This window comes from Ailuropoda melanoleuca, chromosome 19 (genome assembly GCF_002007445.2).
Source record: "Ailuropoda melanoleuca isolate Jingjing chromosome 19, ASM200744v2, whole genome shotgun sequence".
NCBI classification, from domain to species: Eukaryota; Metazoa; Chordata; class Mammalia; order Carnivora; family Ursidae; genus Ailuropoda; species Ailuropoda melanoleuca.
Window position 1 is genome coordinate 838,252 of NC_048236.1, and position 20,119 is coordinate 858,370.

The 20,119-nt window shown below is 45.8% G+C and overlaps 1 protein-coding gene across 5 annotated transcripts in view; it reads right to left on the bottom strand.

Annotated features, from left to right (window-relative positions):
- MED20 (mediator complex subunit 20) overlaps positions 1-19,980 on the bottom strand; it is a 43,914-nt gene extending 23,934 nt beyond the window's left edge. The window contains exons 1-6 of one of the 5 annotated variants that reach the window (XM_034648115.1): positions 19,803-19,980; positions 17,029-17,183; positions 13,686-13,910; positions 11,239-11,340; positions 10,885-11,138; positions 7,100-8,976 (exon numbers count right to left, since the gene is read on the bottom strand). In XM_034648115.1, the coding sequence (XP_034504006.1) occupies positions 8,761-8,976; positions 10,885-11,121 (453 nt within the window). In that variant the 5' untranslated portion in view covers positions 11,122-11,138; positions 11,239-11,340; positions 13,686-13,910; positions 17,029-17,183; positions 19,803-19,980 and the 3' untranslated portion in view covers positions 7,100-8,760. Of the gene's footprint in view, positions 1-7,099; positions 8,977-10,884; positions 11,139-11,238; positions 11,346-13,685; positions 13,911-17,028; positions 17,184-19,802 lie in introns of those variants that run through there. The other 4 variants (XM_034648114.1, XM_034648116.1, XR_004622076.1 and 1 more) reach the window with 4 other exon arrangements.
- Positions 19,981-20,119: the final 139 nt, after the last annotated feature.

Genomic DNA, 20,119 nt, shown 5'->3' on the forward strand with positions numbered 1-20,119 from the left:
GGCCCGCCCGCCGGAGCCCCGCCCCCCGGGCCCCGCATTGCGCCAACGGCGCAGCGCTCGGCCCCGACCCCGGCACAGACTGCCTCTCCGAGGGTTCGCGCCAGGGGCGCAAAGTTTAGGGTTAGCCACAAACGTGCGACCGATTTGAGCCTGGCGTAAGGGGCGGTGGCGTAGAGGGGCGTTGTGAATCGCGGGTCGAAGTTTGGTTGAAGCACAGGAGGGTAAATAAGGAGGTTTCCAGAACAAAGAGACTCTTAAAGGTACAGAGTCTTAAGGCTGTCCCTCCTCCTTAAAGGGCCAGACTCTCCCAGCCCATCTCCGCCCCCTTCTCCCCAGCACTTAGGCCCGCGGTACAGTAAAGGAATTCTATCTACACTGGTTCCCCGCACACTTTTTGGAGCTCCTTTAACATCTCTCCCCACTGCCAAGGGGGAAAGCCTTTCTCACTATTCGGTCTATGCTTTTGTTTTGTTCTGTTAAAAAACTTAAGCGATTATTAACTGTGTCGTTCCAAAAGAAGCAGCCTCCTAACCCTGGGGTTTCCTGAGGCAGCGTTTGCAAAAGTTACTACTGACTACCAGACGGGTGAGCACGTGTCTGACTTTTGCCACTGATGACCCAGGCGGGACCCAGCTGTTTTATGGAAATCCCCCCCAAGGAAGAGGTTCACAGCCAAAAACTTTAAGAAGTCCAGCAGAGCGTAGAGATGGAAACCACAGGGAAACAACGGCGGCTATTTCTACTACTCTCTTCTGCCCCAGAAAAGGGTTCCTCCTGAGGCTGCATTGTTCTGACATAACTTGCGGAAGGTGACGTTACCCCCCCAAGTTACAAATAACAGAACAACACTGTTACATCACCCAACACATGGCTACAGCAGGTAAACGCTTACATGTAAACAGAAAGACAAAGAAAAGAAACATATGGGTTAACAGCTACACTGGCTCAAGGCTTGTCAATATGAAACAGAGAAGCACAAAAGCTAAACAACAAAATTAGAAGGGAGAAACAGCGAGTGCACTTACAAGCATGAAACTACAATGCCTGCAGCCAAGCGTACTTAAGTGTGAGAACATGTCTAAAGGTAATTAACCTGGACATTTTTAAGAGGTTTGATGATGGAAGGAAATGACCCAGCGATCTGATTCATTTGGTGAGGATTTGCCATGTGGTTCAAGAGGTCAAAGCAGGGTCTAAAATTTAGCATTCCCTTTATTGTGTTATCACCTTTAATTCTTTTTAAAAATCTCACCTTACATTTTAACTCCTTTATTATCAATTTTCTCCTCTTACTCCCCAAATCCCCTCCAAAATTATTGGAGATTCAAGATTGTATCTTTTTCAATGTTAATTCCTTAGCAAAGTGCCTGACAAATCATAGGTGCTGTTATTGAGTGACGGGTTTTGGAGCTACTTAAGACTTCTGAAGGAAGGAGTGTTCTCAGGATAGCAATCTAGAGGGAAAAGATTCTCAGTGCCTTGAGCATGTATTCGATCAGTGGTTCTCAAAGTGTGGCCTGGGAAGCCCTGACACTCTTTCACAAGGTCCCTGAGATCAAAACTGTTTTCATCATAATAAGACATTTGCTTTTGTCACAGTGATGACATTTGCACTGATGATACAAAAAGTAACAATGGGTAAAATTACTGCTGCCTTAGCACATATCAAGGCACTAGCATTCATCTGTGCTACCTGTCAAAGTAGTCTTCACTGCCACCCACTCATAGAAAAAAATAACACTTTAGAAGTCTTTGATGAAATACTAAAAATTATTTGTTTTTTTAAGTGCCCATCTTTTCAGTACCATTCTACGTGATTAAAATGGATATCTGCATAAAGCGCCTCTATTCCTAAGTACCATCTTTTTCTTGAGGAAAAGCACTTGTGCAATTTCTCTGCATTTTGAGCTGAATTAGTAACTTTCTTCCTGGAACACCATTTTTACAGACAAGAGCTAACAGATAAACTACATTTTGTCAGCTTTGGGTGTCTGACAGATATTTTCTCAAAGATAAAGTGAGCCTGACAACACTTGTTAGCAATGATCAAACTCTAGCTCTCAAACAAACTTCAAATTTTTGCAAACCTGTATCCGCTGCTGTGAACTTAATAGCCTCCCAGGGCTTTTCTGATGAGAATGGTGGTGATGTTAACAAATATGATTTTTTTAAATCTTGTATAACGAAATGTGTCAACACCTAAAAGATCTGCAACGTTTTCCAAACGACCAATGCCTGATGCTACAAAATCAGGTATCAGTACAAGATTCCTTCAAAGTACAAAATAAACCAATGAATGTTATTATATAAATGTTCACTGATAGAATTTGAGATTCCACACTGCAACTAACAGCAGAGTTGTGATGTAGTATCAGACAATATCCACAATTATGTGAAAAGATTAATACACTCCTTCCCTTTTCCAACTACACATCTGTGAGGCTGGATTCACATTCTTTAACCAAAATGACAAATCTTAATAGACTAAATTAAGAAGCAGATATGAGAATCCACTGTCTTCGATTATGCCAGACGTTCAAGAGATTTGCAAAGATATAAAACAATGTCACTCATATAAGTTTTTTGCTGGAAAAAAAGGTTCTTTTTCATTAAAATATTCATGTTAGCATGTGATGGATTTATTTTATCTTTAAATGAGTACTTTTTTTTTCCTCATAAGTTTTAATAAGACAAATACCAACAGATATAACCTTCATAAACAAAAAGCTCTGTGGAACTTTTAAAAGCATCAAGGAGTCCCGAGACTAAAGAGTTTGAGAATTGTGTATTAGATGGAAAGAGAATTCAAATACAAGAAGGCTATGAAGCACAGTTAACACAAAGGTCTTAGTTTCAGAGTTAAGAGCTTCCGTGGTTCATCAACAAGGAATGGAAAATAGAATCCAACACTGAGCGTCCTTTAAAGACACAACTGGTAACGAGCGTGATCACAATACACACGGCACCACACACAGTTCAGAGACAGGCACAACTGAGGCCTGGGAGATGAGGGGAAACAGGGATGGGTATTTTCCACAAAGAAGATATAGTGAATTCTATCCCAATTTGTTTTATTTTGTTTGAAAGCAGAGCCTCTTTCCCTTCAGGTTGTAGAACAAGTAAAAATCTTATCACTGTAGGTAAATATTAAAAAACAGAGCTCCATGCTCCAGAGATGTGCCACATAACTGTGCTCACTGATCTGGTTAAAAAATATACCTGTACTAGTGTTTGCCTTCTTGGGACCCACCCTCACTGCTCATTCTCTATTACAATTGCATTCTTTCCACTGGGGGAGAATTTTAACCTGGGGGAGAATTTTAACCTGCCACCAAGCAGTATGACCCCATAGCTTCTTTATAGATTTTAAGTAATCTCTACCCCCAGCATAGGGCTCGAACTCATAACCCTGAGATCAAGAGTCTCATGCTCTTCCAACTGAGCCAGCCAGGCGCCCCCATAACATCCCAGCTTAAACATCCTAACCAACCACCAGTACCTTCAGCACCATTAAAAAGAAGCAAGAGCAGAGAGGGCATCTCCTTGCCTATAAAGCTTTTGACATTTATTCTCCCTTGAGCCCCTCAACAAGCCTATGAAACATGGAAAGTGGCATCATTGATTCCCACTTTACAGATGAGACCCACAAAGGCCAACACGACTTAAGTTACCTGGCAAGTTCAGGACAGTACTATGGCCAGCACCCAGCCACCCATCTCCTAAAGCAGTGTTCTCTCTCATTTAGTAGTTGCCTTGGAATACCTGTCACCTCCACATCCCTAGCTTTGCCCTTCCTACGTGACAGATTTCCAATACTGAATTCTGCCTTTGGGACAATCTAGGATATATAAATGCATTCCCTAAATTTTTTGGGTTTTTTGTTTTTTTTAAGATCTTATTTATTTATCTATTTGTCAGAGAGAGAGAGGGAGAGAGAGAATGAGCACAAGCAGGGGAGCAGCAGGCAGAGGGAGAGACAGGCTCCCTGCTGAACAAGGAGCCCAATGTGGGACTCTATCCTAGGACCCTGGAATCATGACCTGAGCCAAAGGCAGACACTTCACCGACTGCCACCCAGGCATCCCTAAATTCTTTTTTAAAGCCTCCAAAGAAATTTCGGCAGAATTCGTATTAACCTTAAAAACAGGTCTATGCCATCTGTTGGGGCAGGAATGTGATGGCAAATAAAACTGAGAATGCAAGAGAATTAGGAATCTTTGCCCTCATAGTTTCAAGAATTTTTTTTAAATTGCTAATTTCATCACAGAGGAGAAGAATTACTTCTCGGCCTCATCAATGACATCATTCTGAACAACGAAAACATACTCATTATGCCAAGTTCCATTTATAAAAAGTTGCGTGCATGTGTGTGTAGAGACAGAAGAAGGGGGAACCAACAGGAAAGGTAAGAGCAGGAAAACAGTCCCGCTTCCCAGAAACTGACCAAAAGGCCTGAAGGACTAGGAAATGAAGGAGGAAAATCCCTGGATAAGGCCTCAGAGAAGGGTTCTGAGTGGCAGGGGAAGGTCTTGCATGTGAGAAGCCAGTAGGCTGAATTTCACATCTGCTTTACCTTTGCCTTCCTGCTGTTTCCCTTCAGGATCTGTTCTTTTAGAGACCTTTTTTTAGATCACAGATCTTTGAGATACTCTAATGAACTCTTATAGGTCCTATTCCCCCAAAACTACACACACACACAAAACACACGCATACACACGAAGACTTCAAGGCACCTTGGTCCTCTCGGGGCTCCCCTCGGGGGTTAGGCTGCAGTAAGTTAGAACCGCTACTTTAGAGCCATCATCTGCTCACACTCCAGCACCCACTAAGGAGAAACTCCCTCATGAAGGACAACACAGTCTCCAGGATCTGGGAGGGAAAGGACAAGTATGTTCTGTCTTATTTTGCATTTGTCTCAGTTATTGAGAAAAGCAATGAAATACACACAGAAGGGATTTCCCTAGATGAGGCCAAGTCAAGGCTGCATGATCTCTGCGAGGGATGATGTAAAAGACCTGAGTCCTGAATCATGGTCAAACGAGGGGACCTAAAGGGTCCCTGGTAACCCAAGAGACTGATTTTGGAATGCTCTGCACAGTGGCAGAAACTCACCTTGGGGAACAGTCCATCCCCAAGAAGAGACTGCTCAAAGTCCAAGGGCACCAACCCCCAGGAGAGGACCAAACTTGTAATACAACTGATCTCAGCCCTACCACGTGGCACTTGTGACTGGGGCCTGCAGCCCAAGGGGCCCAGACAGTGGCAGATACAGAGAGGGAGGCTGTGGCGAGGGAAAGACAACACTGGGAACTACAGGTATGCACGTGGAGACAGGCCACCCATGAGTCCTTCCTGGCCCCAGATCTACCGTATTCACATCTTCAAAATGTTCAGCCTATCGCCCTCTCTATGTTCTCAGAGTCTCAACTCTTGACACTGGAGGGCATGTGTAGGCGGGAACTTCTAACTGCTCTCCTTTATCATCCAGGATTTGGAAAGAATACTTTTATTACCTCATCCTGAAGCCTCATGAATGAATACTGGGCACACTGGGTTGGGGCTGATCCGGTGGTGGAGAGGAGTGGTCAGTCTCTAGGTATTCCTTCCGAGTAGCAGGGACACCAAGAGAGGGCGGGGGAAATGTGATTGACCACTTGGTACTCAAGATCTGAGGCAAGCAAACAGAAGGCATGCTGGGAACAGGAGTACAGAGAATTAAAACAGCACAGCAGACAGGAGAAAAGCACAACCAGAGCAGGCACCACAGGAATGGATACAAGTGCTGGGCTAGACACAGGTGTTCCCCAAACCCCAGCATGTGTCTTCTGCCATCCAAGATTTTGCCATCTGCAGGTATCATGGGTGCAAGAACTTACTAGTTCTTGTAAACGGACTCCTTCTTAAAAACTTACCCTCATCCTAAGGAATAAAGTGCTAGTTCTGCTTTTTTCTAATATACATTAGAATGAGATACAAGTACTAATATAGAAGTGTTTTCCACATTCCACCTAAAATCACCTGGCACTGCAGCCCAGGTGCCACACTTAGACACATGCTGATAGCCAGGAAGCCGTGAAGTTTGGTCCCAACTGCAGCCTCCTCTCTCAGCATGACCTCTGTGGGAGCCCCCACCTCCCCATCTCCCAGTAAAGGGGGACTAGATGAGTCCTACAGCTGCCCTGCAGAGCTCTGACAGTCAACGCTGGCAGACTTCTATGTGTCTCTGACAAAGGTACCCACCACGGTGACATGTTAGCAGGGTCTTAGACATTCCCCAGTTTCTGCTCTGTAGGGGTGGCTACAGATGGGAAGAGGGGGGAAGCGTCTGGAAGCAAAGGAAGGAGATGTAGGAAGGCAAGTCCAGCAGAGAAGAAAAAAAAAAAGATTTAAACCCAAACATATACCCTCTCCATTAACTAGCCACGTTCAAGTTTTCATTTATAAAATGAGGATCACCATGCTCTCTTTTCCTTAAATTTATACCAATGCTCCTAAGCCTTCATTCAACCTCAACTTTCAAAAATGATACACTGACAATCCTAAACACCTCTTGAAAGTCCCATTCCAACTTGCACACAAAAGCTAGATGACATCTGGACCCTTCCCACTAGTTACCAGTTCAGTTTTGGCAATTTGCTAGAGGAGCCGTATTTGTTAAATGAAGAAATGTATTGCATTACCTGCCTTTTTTAGGGATAAACTTTCTTCAATTGACGCAAAGGACAAAGGTGGACAGAAATACCCAAAGTGGCAGTTCATAAATCCTGATCTGGTGTCCACTGGACTTAATGCTGGTTAAATGTGTGTTTGAAATAAGGGAAAGAACAAAAGTGAAGAATGCTGGAAATGTATGAGCCAAGATTGTGTCTGAAAGGCAAACTGCAGTTAGGGAGTTTATACTCTTTAGTTTTTAAAGAACAGAACCCCTCCCTAAAATGCATACGTCTAGAGTTATATTTACCACACTCTGTGTATATTTTCAAGAATACATTATATTCAATATGCTGTCTCATCTCACAAAAGAGTTCAGGGAGCCCACAGAAAAATACAAACAGATAAAGCTGGAAGAGAGCAAATATAAATCAGAAGGCCAAAAACGTATGATCTACGCATTTTATTGTCTGTAAATGACATCTAAAACACACCTCAATTTAAAAAAGCAAAAACAAAATAAAGAACCAAACAAAAAAGCCAGGGGCAAAGGAGAACAAAAAATGTAGCTGGCAGATTCCTGCAGTTACAGAGTTAAACTGAGCTTCCAGCCAGCCAAAGCTACAAAGGAAACAGGACTGCCTCCTGATTCCTGTTGCAGAGGCGTTGGATCTGAAACTAATTTCTCTGAGGTACCTTCAGTAAGGGATGGTATCCTTGAGGACAGCTCTGTAATAAAGTACATTAACATCTTTCCTCAGACCATCCCTGCCTGTACATATCAATGTTAGCCCGACGGAACATTTCTGCAGCTGGAGCTGGGTGAGCAGGTGATATAAGTCCAAGGAGCAGCTTAGAGGCTCAAATGAGATGAGGACAAAGAGCTCAGGAAGCCGTGAAACCTTAGGCAAGGGGTGCGGAACTGACTGCCCAGTGTGATTAAGCCAGTGAAACTCATAAGGGGCTCTGACACCTGCCCTATTCCAATGCAATTCACAAACAAATGGCTTCGCTCCAGGGGTGTACTCTGCAAAATAACAACCAAGGGCCCTCCTGGGCACATCCATTGAGCTCCATGTAGCAGAGGCCTCTGACTGGGCCCCCACATCCATTTTCTCCGTCTTTTAGTCACAGAAGCCCTTGAGTTTTAACTGGACACATGGCCACCTAAGTAAGAGGCTCTATGTCCCAGCATCCCTTTCAGCAAAGTACAGTCACACTGATTTGAGTGACTCCAGGTCATATTCTTTAAAAAGAAACTGCTTTGCTCTCTCTTTCCCCAATGTATTGTAGACAAGGAGCTGATGAGTCTGCTTTGACCTTGAGGGCAAGGTCAACACCCCAGGGTTGGCTGAACAAGACAGAAGGAAACCGAGGTCCTGGTGACCTTGTACAGTTAAATCTGCCCCAGACCATCTGATTACATTTGTACTGTTAGAACAGAGAAGAATGAACTTCTACCAGGAGCCACTGTACTTTAGGTTCTCTTTGTTACAGCAGCTTAGCCTGTGGCTTAACCTCATTCACAAAAGAATGGAAAGATGCCAGAGGGAGACTCCAAAGGACTCTGGCAACAGCCTAGAAAAGTCATCTCACAGTTCACTTAAGCAAACAGGTCAGGAAATGATAGCCATCACACCAAGTTATGCCTCCTACTCCTTCTCCAGGAGAGGCCCAACTGCATCCCTGGGGTAGAGGAAGAGGCTTTTATTATAGCCCAGCCCAGCCCAACCACTGCGGACCTAGGCCAAATCCTCAATAGCTGGAAATACAGACTGCTTTCCCACCAACACTAGGCAGGGACAGCCCTGTCCTACCTTTTTTCCCTAAAGCAGGAAATCTCCACACTTCTCCACTCTTCATAATTATCATTCTTGAGAACAGGCCAAGTCCAGTAAGGCGTAGGGTGAAGCAGCTGCTGGGGGGCTGTGTGTGAGGGTCAGGGGAGGGGAGTCCAGATCCCCAGAACAAAAGTCACAGCTGGAAAGAGGGAGAGAAGCCTCCGTGGTCTGCCCCTGGTTTCTGGGGTCCAGGGGCCTCAGGGTGCAGCACCTGCTCTTCCTGTGCAGTCCCCCTGGTGACAGAGCTCAGCCGGGCAGCTGCCAGTCACTAACGAATCCCAGCCACCGGCACCTGCTGCTGCTTGCGGATCTTATTGAAGAGTTCCATGTATTGGATCATGGTATCTGCCGGGCCATAGACGGCATCGTGTCTGTTCCCAAACACTGAGGGAGCCCCTGGTGTGTGGCTGCCTAGAAAACTCTGTAGGAACTCAAGCAGCAGGCTCCAGCAGTCGCTAGCTACCACACAGGGGCCATACTCCACCTGGGGACCAAAAGAACCAAGAACAAGGGTGAGTTAGGGCAAGGACAAGGTCTTCTGATTCTCTTGCACCTCTTGCCCCCTGCTCCCATTTTCTCCAACCCCAAGCCAAAGACACACACCTACTAACACAGTGTTGCTCCACAGGAAAATACTCAACCCAAACACCGGGGATTCCACATACCCAGCATCATTCCCTTTAGGCATCTCTGACATTCTCATCTTGGGAGTTATCAACCCACCGCCCCAACCCACAAGACCCAGAGACAGATATAGGCCCCTTTTGATGATCTCAGAACTGTACAGTCCCTGCTATGCTGCATGAAGATCCCAAGGAGAGCTCAGGAAAATTCTGGGAGAAAATGAAGAACAAGAGAAAGTAAGAGTGTGTATGTATCTCTGTGTGTGTGTCCGGCCACGGCGGCAAAGGAGACCACATGCTCTTAAGTCTGTTTAAGACCAAACATCACCCCCACAATAGACCCCACCTGACCCTAAGAAGTAATCTCCCACCAGTGTGGCAGGGGCCACAGGAAATATATCCTAGACTTTCTCATTCCTTTCTCCTAGTTTTTCACTGGAAAGACGGCAGGAAAAATAATTTGTAACTATAAGGAGAAACATGTAAAGAAAGAGCTGGGATGCATTTGTACTATAAAGCTGGAAATACGAAGAATAAGCAGACAGCGGGTTCCCAGTAGGTCTCAGCAAATGCAGTGTATCACAAGCCAAAAGGGGCCAGGAAACCTCGGTCCCAGAGGTCTCTGGAGTTTCAGAGCTATAATTCCCACTAAGGCCCTTTCTCTACCTGGAAAGCTTTGTGGGCCTTATCTATTCCCACATCTCTACATTCAAGTCCCTCTTTACATGCTACTCCTGAAGAAAGCATCCCAATCCTCAAAGTCAGCAGTGCTCTCATTGGCCTGAATTCCCAGAGCATTCTGTGCCTGAGAATGTCTTAAAGACTAACTTCAAAAACAGTCCGTGTGTTTCAGCTTCGCTCGCTTACTAAATCACACGTTTTCAGGGCGCCTGGGTGGCACAGCGGTTAGGCGTCTGCCTTCGGCTCAGGGCGTGATCCCGGCGTTGCGGGATGGAGCCCCACATCAGGCTCCTCCGCTATGAGCCTGCTTCTTCCTCTCCCACTCCCCCTGCTTATGTTCCCTCTCTCGCTGGCTGTCTCTGTCTCTGTCGAATAAATAAATAAAATCTTTAAAATAAATAAATAAATAAATCACATGTTTTCAAAAGGTTTCAAAAAACCTGTAGCTCACCTGTTTTTTTTTTGTTGTTTTTTTTTTAATCTCACACAGTACTGGGCAGATGGGAGACTGAGGAATTTCATTGGTCCTAAAGCCAGCTATTGCCACACTCCCTCTTTGTGGTTTCCAACATATATCTCAGAGATGAAGTCACCACACATACCTCTTTACACCATGACAGAAGTCGACAGCACGTCAAAAGGAAAAACTCATCTTGCTACACAACCTTTGAGACCTATCTTAAGGTGTACTCTGGAAAGGTACGTAGACACATGATTTGGGGCCCACCTCCCAAAAGTTACCTGCACAAAAAGTTGCCCAGGTCTGCTCCCGTCCTTGTGATGGGGGACCAGTCCCTCCACATCACAATTCACCTGCCTCCCCTGACCATGCCTTCCCTCCTCCAGCAAGCCAGCCTTCCTAAGCTTTCTACCTGTTGTGACCCCAGCTTCCCAATCCCACCCTGGGCCAGAGCCTGAATAATTAAAGAAAGGGTAAAAGATGTAGGGACGGGGAGCACACACGCCCTGGAGACAGGGATCAGGAAAGCATAAACAGCTGTTTGCATTCAGAAGGGTGTGGAAATCTGCAGAGCCCTCTGCTGAGCAGCCCCTCAGCACACACTGCTCCTGTTTCCCCCAGGTCTTACCTCTACGGAGATGCCTCGGGCGCTGGGCCCCATGGTGACTGTGCCCACCTTCACAAGGAAGTCACAGTACTGGTAACGGGTACCCCGGGTCTCAATCTTGCTGGCCTTGGCACTCTGGAAAAAGCCCTTGAGCTTCACCATGAGCACATCAAAGTTGGTGTCAGCAATAAGCCACGGGCCGTTCTCGAAGAGGGCAAAGCAGCTCAAAGGGTACTCTGAGTTGTGCATCACGTACATCAGCTTCCCGGCCTGACCTGCAGGGACAGAGAGCCGATCAGCAGCCAGATCTCTGTCTGAGAACCCCGGAAGAGAGTCAAAGTCTCGGAACAGGGCCAGATGGCAATCTGCCATTACCTCAGCCATCTTGGGGGTGTGGGGAGGGGAGTTTCCTCACTAACAGTCTTTTCCAAAGAGGAAGGGAGAAGAACGGCAGGCAAGACAGCATGTGGTAAAAACCTGCTCTGCAGAAAACATGAGGAGCACAAAAAAGAGATTTTATTTATTAGAGAGAGAGAGAGAAAGAGAGAGAGCACACGACCAGGGGGGAGGGGTAGAGGGGTAGAGGGAGAAGCAGACTCCCCACTGAGCAGGGAGCCCGACTTGGGACTCAACCCCAGGACCCTGGGATCATGACCTGAGGCAAAGGCAGACGCTTAACCAACTGAGCCACCCAGGTGCCCAAACCCTTGGAGTACTTTAATGAATCAGCTGACTTGGGAAGCAATTAGCACATCTGAAGAATGAATTCAGGATCTGAATTCAGAAGGTCTGGTTTCAAGCCCCAGTCTACCCCTTCCAGTCACTGAAAAATGAATTTTCTTTTCTTCTTTTTTCTTTTCAAAGATTTTATTTATTCATTTGAGACAGAGAGACATAAAGAGAACATGAGCAGGGGGAGAGGCAGAGGGAGAGGGAGAAGCAGACTCCCCACTGAGCAGGGAGCCCGACACAGGGCTCCATCCCAGGACCTGGAGAGCATGACCAGAGCCAAAGGCAGGTGCTTAACCATCTGAGCCACCCAGGTGCCCCAGAAATGAATTTTCTCATTGATTACTACTAGAGATTTTCTGCAAGAAAGCAGGCTACATATATTTGGTTAACTGAAAATGGAAAGCAAGATCCCCCTCTCATACACTACAAGAATTAATGGCTGAACTACCACAATCCCAAGTATTTACTAAGACTTAACTACAGAGGCGCCTGAGTGGATCAATCGTTAAGCGTCTGCCTTCGGCTCAGGGCGTGATCCCAGGGTCCTGGGATCCAGCCCCGCATTGGGCTCCCTGCTCCGCATCCGGCTCCCTGCTCCACTGGGAGCCTGCTTCTTCCTCTCCCACTCCCCCTGCTTGTGTTCCCTCTCGATGGCTGTCTCTCTCTGTCAAATAAATAAATAAAATCTTAAAAAAAAAAAAAAGACTTAACTATAAAATCTTAAATACTTGACTATCCCCAACATTGTGCTAGGGTTTAAGAGGCATTCAAGTAGAGGACTTATAGCACCTGGCCTCAGTAAGCCGACGCTCTCATTAAAGACAGGTGAGGGGCGCCTGGGTGGCTCAGTGGGTTAAGTATCTTCCTTCGGCTCAGGTCATGATCTCCGGGTCCTAGGATCGAGCCCCATGTCGGACTTCCTGCTCAGGTGGGAGTCTGCTTCTCTCTCTCTCTCTCTCCACCCCCCTCTGCCCCTCCCCACTGCTCTTTCTCTCTCGCTCTCAAATAAATAAAGAAAAATATTTTTAAAAATAAATAAAGACAGGGGCGCCTGGGTGGCACAGCGGTTAAGCGTCTGCCTTCGGCTCAGGGCGTGATCCCGGTGTTATGGGATCGAGCCCCACATCAGGCTCCTCTGCTATGGGCCTGCTTCTTCCTCTCCCACTCCCCCTGCTTATGTTCCCTCTCTCGCTGGCTGTCTCTATCTCTGTCAAATAAATAAATAAAATCTTTAAAAATAAATAAATAAATAAAGACAGGTGAAAAACTTTTAAAGAAACAGTAGGAGCAAAGTGCTTACATGGATAGACCACAAGTCTTCTTGGAAGGAAGAAAAGACCAGAGCAGAAAGAGATCAAAGTGGGCAAGAGTCAGCAGGAAAAATGTTCATGGAGAAAACAGGACCTGAACTATGATACAAAGAGAGGGTAGGGTTCAGCCACACAGAGAAGAAAAGATATTCTAGGCGAGGATGAGAGATTAACAGTGGAAAAGAGGAGATAGGGCTGAGAGACCTCTACACAGGCCTCTGCTCTGCTGCCACTTCCCGAACTCAACAGGTTCCGCGCCAACCTCCCCCTACATCCCTCCTGACCGCTTGCTGCCAATGGAGACCTTTCACCTCCTGCTAAGCCCAGTGCAAAATATTTCAACCCTCAAAAAAAAGAAAAAAAATCCAAAACTGATCAGTCATTCTGTTCTTATGCAAACTCACTGTAATTATTTAATTCATCCTACAGGAGTCTGTAAGTATTCTTACTGTCTTGAAAATATTTTGAAAGTCAACTAAGGTTTTTTAAAATGAAGATGGCACTGCCAATTGTTTATAGACAACAGTATTTTTTTAAATCAAAATACAGTATCTTTGGGGGCGCCTGGGTGGCTGATTTGGCTAAATGTCTGCTTTTGGCTTGGGTTGTGATCTCCGGGTCCTGGGATAGAGCCCCGCATCAAGCTCCCTTCTCAGTGGGGAGTCTGCTTCTCCCTCTCCTTCTGCCTCTTCCTCTCCCCCAGCTTGTGCTTTCTCTCTCTCGCAAATAAATAAATAAAATCTTTAAAAAAAAAAAAAGTATCTTTGTATCAGTACAAACCTGTGAAGCAAGCAGAACCAGCGTTACTGTCCCCTTTTTACAGACAAGGAAAATGAAGCTTATAGGGTTCTGGACCAGCAGCAGCAGCACCACCACCACCTGGGCACTTGTTGAACGCGGATTCTCTGCCCCAGGCCATACCTACTGAGTGGAAAAGTCTGGGAGGGGCCCAGCTATCTGTCCATGGGCTCTCTGGGTGATGTCAATGCTGGTCCCCGTGAGAACCTGTGGTCATGCAAAGGCACAGAGGCAGTAAGGGGCACAACTGGAACTCCAATCCAGGCCTTCTGACCTCAAGTTTACTGCTCCTTCCATCCCACCCCACCGTGTGCTGCGAATGTGTCCTCTCCCCAACTAGACTGTAGCTCCTTAAAAAGTAAAGGTCCGATCTGGAAAATGGCGCCTACAACAGGTAGTTTCACAGGCATGGTATGCCATCTTACAAATGTGCACAAATGCTTTGTTTTCCAAATGCGTTCATAACTGTTATCTCTTTTGATTCCTATATCCTTCATATTGAAGGCAAAACTAGTGGTGACACTGTGATTTTACTGATGATGAAACTCAGTAGAGCTCTTACTTATTAAATACTACGTGACAACCTCAGTTCTAAGTGCTTTGCACATAGTCACTTATTTAATTAGCACAACACTAGAGGGTCAGTACTATGATGTTTTCATTTTACAAATGACAAAACTGTCCTGGGAAGACAAAGAAACAGACCCCGTAGGGGATTTAATACAGGGAACGAAATACCAGTGTTGGAAAAACCAAAAAACCAAACAAATGGTGAGGCCGCCCAAATATTAGAAGCACAGGGAGCTACTTACTACCACCCCTAAGGCTGGAAGGAAAAAGAGGATGTGCTGTCATTAGAGCCAGGCACAAGGGCCACCCAACAGGAGTTAAAACCAAGGAAGAAACAGTCCAGCCGGAGACACACCCAAAGCAGGAGAGGAGGAAAACCTGTGCTCTCCCTTTCTTCCGTCCTCTAACCTTACCCGTTGCCCCTCACTGGCCAAAGGTGACTAAAAGGGGGCCTGGCAAATGTCTGCAGGGGAGGTGTGGGGAAATAGGTAAATGACCGGCACAGAAATGGTCATAGGTTGTGGGACTTCCCTAAATTGCAGTTAGTATGTGACCAGAACTTAGTTCTCTGGTTCCATGATCTAGCTTCTTAATCACTGTGCTTTGGAACTGTCCTAGGTCAACTTACTGCAGAGCCAAGACTAAGAGAACCCAAGTTCTCTAACTCATATTCAAAGGTTCTCTAACACAGGAAACAGCAGATGTTGGCAAGGATGTGGAGAAAGGGGAACCCTCTCACACTGTTGGTGGGAATGCAAACTGGTGTAGCCACTCTGGAAAACAGTATGGAGGTTTCTCAAGAATTTAAGAGAAGAAACTACCCTACAACCCAGCAGTTGCACTACTAGGTATTTCTCCAAAGGATACAAAAATACAGATTTAAAGGAGTACGTGCGTCCTGATGTTTATAGCAACATTATCAACAATAGCCAAATTATGGAAAGGGCCCAAATGTCCATCAACTGATGCATGGACAAAGAAAATATGGGATAGATATATAGAAAAAGATAGATATACACGCATACAGACATATCTATTATCTATATATCTAATGTCTCTTGTATATAATTTATATATCTAATATATCTATATATACAATACAGATGTATAATGGAATATTACTCAACCATCAAAAAAATCTTGCCATTTGCAACATGGACAGAACTAGAGAGTATTATGCTAAGTGAAGTAAGTCAGTCAGAGAAAGACAAATACCATATGATTTCACTCCTGTAGAATTTAAGAAACAAAACAGTTGAACATATGGGAGGGGGAAAAAAAGAGAGAGAGAAGCAAACCATAAAAGACTCTTAACAACTGAGAACAAACTGAGGGTTGATGGAGGGAGGTCGGTGGGGGCTAAATGGGTGATGGGGATTAAGGAGGGCACTTGTTAGGAAGAGCACCCGGTGTTATACGTAAACGACGAATCACTAAATTCTACTCCTGAAACCAGTATTACACTATATGTTAACTAACAAGAATTTAAAGAAAAATTTAAAGAAAAAAAAAAAAAAAAGATTCTCTTTGCCTCCCTACCACCACCATCCATAGCCCATCAGAATATATTTAAAACAAAAGTTGATCCAGTGGTTGAGGTCATGCCAATGAGGAATTCAAGGCCGCTGGCTAGGTGCAGGAATCTGAAAGCCTTTCTGCACAAAGTTCTAAGAACTCTAAAGCTGTGAAAGAATCATAGACTTCTGGGCCTAAAAGGAGTCTTTCAAACTTAAGAGTGCATAAAGGTCATAAAGGGAGCTGGGTGAAGTATAATTATGAGGCTTGCAGCACAAGACGGTAAGGAGAGCCGGGACTCTGAATCTCTATTTTTCTTTAAGACTTTATTTACTTATTTGAGAGACAGAGAGCAAGAATGGGGGAAAGGGTGGGGCACCTGGGTGGCACAGCCGTTAGGCATCTGCCTTCGGCTCAGGGAGTGATCCCGGCGTTGTGGGATCGAGCCCCACATCAGGGTCCTCTGCTATGAGCCTGCTTCTTCCTCTCCCACTCCCCATGCTTGTGCTCCCTCTCTCGCTGGCTGTCTCTATCTCTGTCAAATAAATAAATAAAATCTTAAAAAAAAAAAAAAAGAATGGGGGAAAGGGTAAAGGGAAAGGGAGAGAGAGAATCCTAAGCAGATGTTGTACTGAGCGTGGAGCCCAATGACGGACTTGATCCCAGGACCCTGAGACCATGACCTGAGCCAAAATCAAGAGTCTGACGCCTGATCAACTGAGCCACTCAGGCGCCCCAGGACTCTGCACCTTTAACAAGTAACCCAGACGATTAGATGCAGTAAGCCAGTGACCAATCTCCAGAGAAACACAGCTTTAAAAGTGCGAAGTGCAAAAAGACTAAAGCATCGGCCCAGTCTAAGAGAAAAAGACCAAGATTTAGTGAATTCAGAACCATCTGCTACATATTCAAGAATAGCACCCTTAGGGGCGCCTGGGTGGCTCAGTCATTAAGCGTCTGCCTTTGGCCCAGGGCGTGATCCCAGCGTTCTGGGATCGAGCCCCACATCAGGCTCCTCCGCTGGGAGCCTGCTTCTTCCTCTCCCACTCCCCCTGCCTATGTTCCCTCTCTCTCTGGCTGTCTCTCTCTCTCTGTCGAATAAATAAATAAAAAAAAAATCTTAAAAAAAAAAAAAAAAAGAATAGCACCCTTAGCAAAAGCTCATAAACATTTCAAGGAACATGAATGTCAATCAACTCCAAGCGAGGTTCCAGCCATTCTGCAGACCCATCTCACTGACCTTGGCTGCCAAGAGTGGAGGCAGCTGTGTGGTAGGTCTCACAATCCACACAAAACGTTCCTTGCTTCTCTGCCCCAAGCATCTCCAATTTCCGGGTGAGGAGCTCCACAGTCTGCTGGACACTCTTGCCCTCAGCCACAGGCATCTGGGACACACTGGAAGGGAGAGGACCAAATCATCAGTATCCGTAGGCACATGTACACTCACTGAGCCACTCATTTACCCACAGAATCACAGCTCTTCAGGGCTAGAAGTTACCTTAGAGACCACCGACCCTGACCCTTCTCTCATTTTAAAGACGAGGAAATAGAGGTTCACAGTTCCTGACAGCTCCACTAAGAACTACAACACAGGTCTCAGGGCACTCACATCAGTGTAGTGAACTTCCAGCTATCACACCAGTGCTTCCCAAGCAGGACATGTGTGCCAATGTTCAAGAGAAGGTTTTTCTTGGTACAGAGACTGAGCAATCCATAACACTGAGTCATATGAGAAAGGGCTGTCCTTTGCGATTCCTTCAGGTCTGACTATATTGTGAAAATCTCAATTTGGGGTTAGTATGTTTTTACCATTTCTCTGACACTTTGTGTGCCATCCAGTATGGTAGTCACAAGCCACATGTGGCTATTTAAACTAATAAAGAAAGTTAAATTAAAAACTCAACTCCTCAGCTGCACTACCTACATTTCAAAGGCCCAACAGCCACATGTGACTGGCAGCTAGTGTATTAGACAGTGGTGTTACAGAACATTTCTGTCAATGTGGAAAATTCTACTCAACAGCCCGAGGATCAAAGAGAAAGCAAGCCTCAAGTTTATAATCTTTAGGAATGAGAGGCAACAGTATGTACAAGAATAAAATCAAAGCAATGAAATAATGTTATTTTCAAGATCTCCTTCTACAGTAAGTGAAACTGGCTTCCCCTTTAGAGTAGTAGGTAACAATCATCAGGCACCAACTATATGCCAGGCAGTGTCCAAAAGCCTTTAGACAAATGAATTCTTTGAATCCTCACAACAGCCCTGTAAGATGAGCTATTATTTATCTCCTTGCTACAAATGAGGAAACTGAAGTACAAAAGAGTACAAGTAACATAGCTTGGTGTGTGGTGTAGCCAAGATTCGAAGCCAGGCAGGCTGGCTAGATGTCTGTGTTTTTTTTTTTTTTTAAATTTTATTTATTAATTTGACAGAGAGAAACAGCCAGCGAGAGAGGGAACACAAGCAGGGTGAGTGAGAGAGGAAGAAGCAGGCTTCCAGCGGAGGAGCCTGATGTGGGGCTCAATCCCAGAACGCTGGGATCACGCCCTGAGCCGAAGGCAGACGCTTAACGACTGCACCACCCAGGCGCCCCAGATGTCTGTGTTCTTATCCACTATACTAGATTGCTTCCCTAGAGACGTAGCTGCCTGTTAATATGTTTTTAAGGAAAAGAAACAGATTCAAAAGAAGACATTTATAACTACTACAGGTGACACCTAGCTATACAAAAACCATACGTTACTGAATTTTGGAAGACACTGCATTATTTTATGATCAATCAACTACATGAAGATATAAAAATAGGATTCCTGCTGTTGCTAAAAATTGTCACTACTCTCCATCAGAAAACGCCTCATAAGCAATGAGATGATGTGCCTTACTGAGAAACATAAAGAATCCCTAAACTGATGTTACAGGGGTCAAAAGTCCCAGAAATATGAAAAACTTGATAAGGGTCCCAACAGACTGACAGCCCATTCCCTCTTTCTGTCCTCTACCGAAAGAACGGGCTTCCAGGGTTCCAGGGCTCTATGCTGAAAACTTTTCATTCCATCCCTCACATATCCCCCTTACATCAGAAGACTTAGAAAAAAGGCTCATGATGTCCACTGCAGAAAACAAAGGTGCAGTAACCGACAAGCCTACAAGAACCTGAGCTACCAGAAAGAGTAGCTCCCACAGGCTCCAGCCACTGACTTCAGATATCCTAGCCTCCAGCCCTCTCTGCCTAGAAAAATGCTAATACTTACCAATATTCAAAACACAACAAAAATAAATAAATAAATAAATAAACAAGACCCTGAAATCTAGAATTTTGGAACCCATGCCCCCAAGAGCATTAGGCCCATACCTTTCTCTCCCACCCTATTTATATAATGTTGGAGATTAAAGGTCCATAGAAACTAGACCAACCACATAATTAAACATAGTAGGAAACGGATCCTGAAGAGGTGACGTGCCTGAACCCCCATCTAACTCCAAACAGCTTCTTTTTTTCCTCCCTCTAGACGGAAGATCTTAAAATGGCCACACCAGAACCAGACACGGGCTGGTCTAACTGCATTAGGTGGCTGTAGGGAGGGACAGGAGAAAACCTAGCAAAAGATGGTTTCCTCGTTGCCTATCCTGCACCCCGTCTAGCCCCGCCTGCAGATTGGGTCCTAGTCTGGACATCCTACTTCCAACCCTTACGTTCCACCCCAGGCAGCCCGATAGCCTCCTGGGAAGGAAGGAAAAGGAAGGGCGGCGGGGGTACACAGCCACCGGTGGGCTCCTGGGACAAAACCTTTCACCTGCCGCCTTCCAGGACGAAGGGGAGCATCTTCGAGCAAACAAGCCCAGAGAATCCGCAGCCCTCACGGTGTCTCCCTCACCCACACATTCCGAAGACATCTCGCTCAGCCCGTGGGGGACCGCGGACCCTGGTCCCGAGCCTCCTCCCCGGTACACGCCAGGCTCCGAGGGCCCTTCCCGACCCCAAGCGCCGCCCCACAAAGTCCCTTGCGGGCCTACCAAGTCACTCCCATGGTATCGGGCCAGAAAGGTGGCAGGAAGAAAACAGTTGAATCACAGGGTTCTCCGGCCGCCCACACTAAGTGAATCCCCCCCAAAGCGATTTTCTGCCGAGGCAGGTGCTCCGGAAATGACGTAAAAACAGAGCGTCCAGTCGACGCGCCCATGAGGAACAGAGGCAGGTCTAGGCACCTCCTTCGTGACGCGACCAGTGACGTCACTGCCCGACTTCGGCCCCAGCTTTGCAGCGAAGAGAGTTCACGTTCGGCTGGGCATATAGGTCCTCGATCCGTAAAAGTAGAAAATCATCGCTCGGA